Genomic DNA, 7505 nt, shown 5'->3' with positions numbered 1-7505 from the left:
GGACCTTTGCCTGCTTCTCTGGCTCATGCCTGTCTCACTTTTTCTCACTATCAATGTTTTATCTCTCTTTTCTGTCTCTCCTTTACACACTATGTGTGATTACCCAATACTCACTTTACAATTAGTGGGTATACTGCTGGTTTTCTCCTTGGCTTTTGCTGACACCAACATGTGACCTTGCTTGCATCCCTAGGACCCTCTAAAGCATACTTTAATTTTAAGTGCCAATCCATCTGAGCTCTTACGCTAATGAGAGACAATGTCTGGGAACTTTGGATCAGTTTTGTTCTCAATCCTATAGGCAAGTTATTTCTCTCTCTCTCTCTCTCTCTCTCTCTCTCTCTCTCTCTCTCTCTCTCTCTCTCTCTCTCTCTGCCTCTCTGTACTCGTGTAACTTTCCTTTTCTTCATCACACACATACAAATAGTTGTACCACACACACACATGAACACACTCACAGACACATACCCATAAAAAATACACACACATGAGGGCATGCATGCACACACATATACATGTACACTCCCCCCCCACACACACACAGGCACACACACACACACAAACTGCCTTGATTCCTACTGGTTTGTGGGCACTGATATCAAGTCTACTGCCAGACTTCCACAAACATATTGATGTGCCTACTTCTCTTTGTGACTCTAGGTATCTCTTCTACCATCTACGATCCTACATGCGTCTTTGCAAAACTGTCAGCAGGCAGACTGTTAGTCTCTTTGTCCAACTGCTAAACTGTATCTAGGTCCATGGGTATCAATCCTTCACAAGTAATGTAGAGACAAACCCACAAAGTTGATTGTGGGAGAGATATTGATTTATTTTTGAAGATGTTTTGAGAATTGACATGGGACAAAAGTTAAGGTGTGGAAAACTGTGTAAAGAAGTCCAGTGAGAATGCCAAGATTAGCTGCTGGGAAGTCTGCCCGGAGCCCTAAACCCAGGGTGTACCATGTGGCAGTCCCTGGAGGGAAGCGCCTGTGTGTCCAGTCAGTCCAATCTCAGGAGTTGCAGGTTTTCTGGTGATGGAAATCATCTGGGGTTCACCTTTTATAGAAGCACTTTCTGTAGTCCTTCAGGGCCTTGGCCATGAGAGGAGCAGGTCTTTTAGCAGGGCCCTTTTTGGTGCCTCTTTCTCCAAGGAGAAGGCAGGAAGCCCTCTGGGCTGGAGGATGGGCAGGAGCCTCAGGAAGACTGTGGGCATTTTGGGCAGAGGCAGCCCCAGTGGGTCCTGGCTGTCCTTGTTGGCTGGGGCTCTTGAGCTCGGTGATGAAGGAGACCATCATCGTCTGTCTGGGTTGAGGCCTCTTGGCTCTTTTGCTTTGGAGGCAGCCTATGACGGTTTGCAGCCTCTCCTCTTGGGACCCCTGAAGCTGCAGGGCTGTGGGGGCCTCAGGCTGGCTGTAGGATTCCTTGCACCTGCGGCCCTGGGGCCAGGACTTCTCTTCTGGCTGCCCAAGCCCAACTTTGTCCTTGCCAGCCTGGCAGTGAGCACCATCCCTGGTTCCAGTGCGCTTCTGCTGGGGTCCTGCTGCAGGCCTGCAACCTGAATAGACTCGGGTTCTGTGCTGCTTCCTGAGCTCCCACCCCCAAGCTGAGGCTTCATGATCCTGCTGAGAGGAAAATGTCTCCTGGGCAAGATCCCATTCGAACCAGACTTGGCCACTGGAGGGAGTCTCTGGAATGGTGCTGGCAGCAATGGGACTCAGATCCATGGAGCTTCCAGACTCGTCTCGAGGCACCTTTGCAGGAGGACTCTGGGCCTCGGCTGGACACCGGGATTCCCACCTCTGCCTCTTGCCCCGTGGACACTCCGAAGAGGAAGGAGAGCAGCACTCCCCATTGAGGCAAGCCCAGGATGAACCAGCTCCAGGGGCTTCCTCCTGCTCCCAGTTGCCTGGTGGCTGGCACTTGCTGTGCCCACCAAACACAAGCCCAGTGGGCTCCTGTGGCCCAGCCCCTGGCTTTCTGGACAGGGGCTTGGCCCCTTCCTGCTGCCAAGGCTCCTCCAGGCTCGCCCTGGACGTTCCTAGGTGCACCAGGTTCTGGACATCTTGCTGCAGCTCAGGGCTCCAGTTTTCTCCTGGATGCGGGCTTCGAATGTGAGGTGCCCTACGGTTGGACCTTTGGTGCGATTTTCGGCTCTGGCTTAGGCAAGAGCTGCTGCCTGGGCAGCAGCTGCAAAGCCCAAGGAAAACCTCTCTCCCATCTCTGCGGACTTCCTGGGATGCTTGCTCCTAGGGCTTCTCTTCTGGGGAGGTGCTCCGGCCCTCCGTTGTGAGGCCCTTCTCCAAGCCAAAGTCCTGCCGGGTCTGCTCAGGCTGGGGCCCATGCAGGAACCCAGTGGACCACTGGGCCACTAAGTCCTTTACAAAGGGCACGAGGAGTTGCTGTTTCTTCAAGGACTTGATGGTCTTTCTGAAGCCAATCTCTGCAAGGCAGTCACACAGAGAAGGAAGAGAAGACATATTCTTCAGCGTTTTGTAGATCTTTCCTGGGTCGGTCTCCTGGCAAAGGCGATCCAGCAGCTTCTGCAGAACACCTGCCTCGGAGCTAGTCTCCATGACCACTCCCGAGGACAGGGCTGGATTCTCTAGGTTCGATCTGCACGCCAGACTCACCTTGTGACCTGCCTCTAGTCGGGTGTGTGCTCTCCTGAGCAGAGAGAGAACACCTACAGACAGAAGCTCACAGCTTAGAAGCCCTTGCCTCTGTCAGGCATGCCCTTTTATAACTGCCCCTGACAGGTGGGACCTCAGCCACGCCCAGTCTCAAGATGGCTGCCACACACAGGCATGGAAGCCACGCCCAGTCGCCAAATCTCAAGATTTCCTGTAGGCCTCCAAACAAAGACCTGATGGAAAAAATTTACATATCTCTCTATCTATCAATCTATCTATCTATGTAAATGAAATCAATCAATCAAACAACCAAAAGCAAAACCACAACCAACACCAACACCAACACCAAAACCAACTAAGTAAACCAACAAACAAAACAGGATGGAATCTGTTCTCCTCATACATTTCCTCATACTGCAAAATGGCCACCCAGCCATGTGACCTCCACCCACTGAACCTCCTTAGGGCAAAGTCCTTTCCTTTGTAGGAAAACTTATTGGAGGCACCTGTTTGCTGAAAGCCTCTTGCTGCTTCTTCCCACAACCTTGTAGCCAATGGAAGTCCACACAGGTGCATAGAACCAGGTGCACAGCCACACCTTTGCATTTCAGGGTTGTAGAAGGGATTCTGTGTCTCTGTGTCTAGGGTTATCTGTACCTTGCCTTGAATTCATTCTCATTGGACCTTTGCCTGCTTCTCTGGCTCATGCCTGTCTCACTTTTTCTCACTATCAATGTTTTATCTCTCTTTTCTGTCTCTCCTTTACACACTATGTGTGATTACCCAATACTCACTTTACAATTAGTGGGTATACTGCTGGTTTTCTCCTTGGCTTTTGCTGACACCAACATGTGACCTTGCTTGCATCCCTAGGACCCTTTAAAGCATACTTTAATTTTAAGTGCCAATCCATCTGAGCTCTTACCCTAATGAGAGACAATGTCTGGGAACTTTGGTTCAGTTTTGTTCTCAATCCTATAGGCAAGTTATTTCTCTCTCTCTCTATCTCTCTCTCTCTCTCTCTCTCTCTCTCTCTCTCTCTCTCTGCCTCTCTGTACTCGTGTAACTTTCCTTTTCTTCATCACACACATACAAATAGTTGTACCACACACACACATGAACACACTCACAGACACATACCCATAAAAAAATACACACACATGAGGGCATGCATGCACACACATATACATGCACATTCCCCCCCACACACACACAGGCACACACACACACACAAACTGCCTTGATTCCTACTGGTTTGTGGGCACTGATATCAAGTCTACTGCCAGACTTCCACAAACATATTGATGTGCCTACTTCTCTTTGTGACTCTAGGTATCTCTTCTACCATCTACGATCCTACATGCGTCTTTGCAAAACTGTCAGCAGGCAGACTGTTAGTCTCTTTGTCCAACTGCTAAACTGTATCTAGGTCCATGGGTATCAATCCTTCACAAGTAATGTAGAGACAAACCCACAAAGTTGATTGTGGGAGAGATATTGATTTATTTTTGAAGATGTTTTGAGAATTGACATGGGACAAAAGTTAAGGTGTGGAAAACTGTGTAAAGAAGTCCAGTGAGAATGCCAAGATTAGCTGCTGGGAAGTCTGCCCGGAGCCCTAAACCCAGGGTGTACCATGTGGCAGTCCCTGGAGGGAAGTGCCTGTGTGTCCAGTCAGTCCAATCTCAGGAGTTGCAGGTTTTCTGGTGATGGAAATCATCTGGGGTTCACCTTTTATAGAAGCACTTTCTGTAGTCCTTCAGGGCCTTGGCCATGAGAGGAGCAGGTCTTTTAGCAGGGCCCTTCTTGGTGCCTCTTTCCCCAAGGAGAAGGCAGGAAGCCCTCTGGGCTGGAGGATGGGCAGGAGCCTCAGGAAGACTGTGGGCATTTTGGGCAGAGGCAGCCCCAGTGGGTCCTGGCTGTCCTTGTTGGCTGGGGCTCTTGAGCTCGGTGATGAAGGAGACCATCATCGTCTGTCTGGGTTGAGGCCTCTTGGCTCCTGTGCTTTGGAGGCGGCCTATGAGGGTTTGCAGCCTCTCCTCTTGGGACCCCTGAAGCTGCAGGGCTGTGGGGGCCTCAGGCTGGCTGTAGGATTCCTTGCACCTGCGGCCCTGGGGCCAGGACTTCTCTTCTGGCTGCCCAAGCCCAACTTTGTCCTTGCCAGCCTGGCAGTGAGCACCATCCCTGGTTCCAGTGCGCTTCTGCTGGGGTCCTGCTGCAGGCCTGCAACCTGAATAGACTCGGGTTCTGTGCTGCTTCCTGAGCTCCCACCCCCAAGCTGAGGCTTCATGATCCTGCTGAGAGGAAAATGTCTCCTGGGCAAGATCCCATTTGAACCAGACTTGGCCACTGGAGGGAGTCTCTGGAATGGTGCTGGCAGCAATGGGACTCAGATCCATGGAGCTTCCAGACTCCTCTCGAGGCACCTTTGCAGGAGGACTCTGGGCCTCGGCTGGACACCGGGATTCCCACCTCTGCCTCTTGCCCCGTGGACACTCCGAAGAGGAAGGAGAGCAGCACTCCCCATTGAGGCAAGCCCAGGACGAACCAGCTCCAGGGGCTTCCTCCTGCTCCCAGTTGCCTGGTGGCTGACACTTGCTGTGCCCACCAAACACAAGCCCAGTGGGCTCCTGTGGCCCAGCCCCTGGCTTTCTGGACAGGGGCTTGGCCCCTTCCTGCTGCCAAGGCTCCTCCAGGCTCGCCCTGGACGTTCCTAGGTGCACCAGGTTCTGGACATCTTGCTGCAGCTCAGGGCTCCAGTTTTCTCCTGGATGCGGGCTTCGAATGTGAGGTGCCCTACGGTTGGAACTTTGGTGTGATTTTCGGCTCTGGCTTAGGCAAGAGCTGCTGCCTGGGCAGCAGCTGCAAAGCCCAAGGAAAAACCTCTCTCCCATCTCCGTGGACTTCCTGGGATGCTTGCTCCTGGGGCTTCTCTTCTGGGGAGGTGCTCCGGCCCTCCGTTGTGAGGCCCTTCTCCAAGCCAAAGTCCTGCCGGGTCTGCTCAGGCTGGGGCCCATGCAGGAACCCAGTGGACCACTGGGCCACTAAGTCCTTTACAAAGGGCACGAGGAGTTGCTGTTTCTTCAAGGACTTGATGGTCTTTCTGAAGCCAATCTCTGCAAGGCAGTCACACAGAGAAGGAAGAGAAGACATTTTCTTCAGCGTTTTGTAGATCTTTCCTGGGTCGGTCTCCTGGCAAAGGCGATCCAGCAGCTTCTGCAGAACACCTGCCTCGGAGCTAGTCTCCATGACCACTCCCGAGGACAGGGCTGGATTCTCTAGGTTCGATCTGCACGCCAGACTCACCTTGTGACCTGCCTCTAGTCGGGTGTGTGCTCTCCTGAGCAGAGAGAGAACACCTACAGACAGAAGCTCAGAGCTTAGAAGCCCTTGCCTCTGTCAGGCATGCCCTTTTATAACTGCCCCTGACAGGTGGGACCTCAGCCACGCCCAGTCTCAAGATGGCTGCCACACACAGGCATGGAAGCCACGCCCAGTCGCCAAATCTCAAGATTTCCTGTAGGCCTCCAAACAAAGACCAGATGGAAAAAATTTACATATCTCTCTATCTATCAATCTATCTATCTATGTAAATGAAATCAATCAATCAAACAACCAAAAGCAAAACCACAACCAACCCCAACACCAACACCAAAACCAACTAATAAACCAACAAACAAAACAGGATGGAATCTGTTCCACTCATACATTTCCTCATACTGCAAATGGCCACCCAGCCATGTGACCTCCACCCACTGAACCTCCTTAGGGCAAAGTCCTTTCCTTTGTAGGAAAACTTATTGGAGGCACCTGTTTGCTGAAAGCCTCTTGCTGCTTCTTCCCACAACCTTGTAGCCAATGGAAGTCCACACAGGTGCATAGAACCAGGTGCACAGCCACACCTTGGCATTTCAGGGTTGTAGATGGGATTCTGTGTCTCTGTGTCTAGGGTTATCTGTACCCTGCCTTGAATTCATTCTCATTGGACCTTTGCCTGCTTCTCTGGCTCATGCCTGTCTAACTTTTTCTCACTATCAATGTTTTATCTCTCTTTTCTGTCTCTCCTTTACACACTATGTGTGATTACCCAATACTCACTTTACAATTAGTGGGTATACTGCTGGTTTTCTCCTTGGCTTTTGCTGACACCAACATGTGACCTTGCTTGCATCCCTAGGACCCTCTAAAGCATACTTTAATTTTAAGTGCCAATCCATCTGAGCTCTTACCCTAATGAGAGACAATGTCTGGGAACTTTGGATCAGTTTTGTTCTCAATCCTATAGGCAAGTTATTTCTCTCTCTCTCTCTCTCTCTCTCTCTCTCTCTCTCTCTCTCTCTCTCTCTCTGCCTCTCTGTACTCGTGTAACTTTCCTTTTCTTCATCACACACATACAAATAGTTGTACCACACACACACATGAACACACTCACAGACACATACCCATAAAAAATACACACACATGAGGGCATGCATGCACACACATATACATGCACATTCCCCCCCACACACACAGGCACACACACACACAAACTGCCTTGATTCCTACTGGTTTGTGGGCACTGATATCAAGTCTACTGCCAGACTTCCACAAACATATTGATGTGCCTACTTCTCTTTGTGACTCTAGGTATCTCTTCTACCATCTACGATCCTACATGCGTCTTTGCAAAACTGTCAGCAGGCAGACTGTTAGTCTCTTTGTCCAACTGCTAAACTGTATCTATGTCCATGGGTATCAATCCTTCACAAGTAATGTAGAGACAAACCCACAAAGTTGATTGTGGGAGAGATATTGATTTATTTTTGAAGATGTTTTGAGAATTGACATGGGACAAAAGTTAAGGTGTGGAAAACTGTGTAAAGAAGTCCA

The 7505-nt window shown here is 50.6% G+C and overlaps 2 protein-coding genes across 2 annotated transcripts; both read right to left on the bottom strand.

Annotated features, from left to right (window-relative positions):
- Positions 1-495: 495 nt before the first annotated feature.
- Gm51572 (predicted gene, 51572) lies at positions 496-3594 on the bottom strand. The gene has a single exon (XM_030243901.1). The coding sequence runs from the start codon at positions 1725-1727 to the stop codon at positions 1056-1058; it is 672 nt and encodes a 223-aa protein (XP_030099761.1). The 5' UTR covers positions 1728-3594; the 3' UTR covers positions 496-1055.
- Positions 3595-3798: 204 nt separating this feature from the next.
- Positions 3799-7089, bottom strand: Gm51571 (predicted gene, 51571). The gene has a single exon (XM_030243900.1). The coding sequence runs from the start codon at positions 5648-5650 to the stop codon at positions 4361-4363; it is 1290 nt and encodes a 429-aa protein (XP_030099760.1). The 5' UTR covers positions 5651-7089; the 3' UTR covers positions 3799-4360.
- Positions 7090-7505: the final 416 nt, after the last annotated feature.

This window comes from Mus musculus, chromosome 8, assembly GCF_000001635.26.
Source record: "Mus musculus strain C57BL/6J chromosome 8, GRCm38.p6 C57BL/6J".
Lineage (NCBI taxonomy): Eukaryota > Metazoa > Chordata > Mammalia > Rodentia > Muridae > Mus > Mus musculus.
This window is presented reverse-complemented; position numbering and strand designations above follow the sequence as displayed.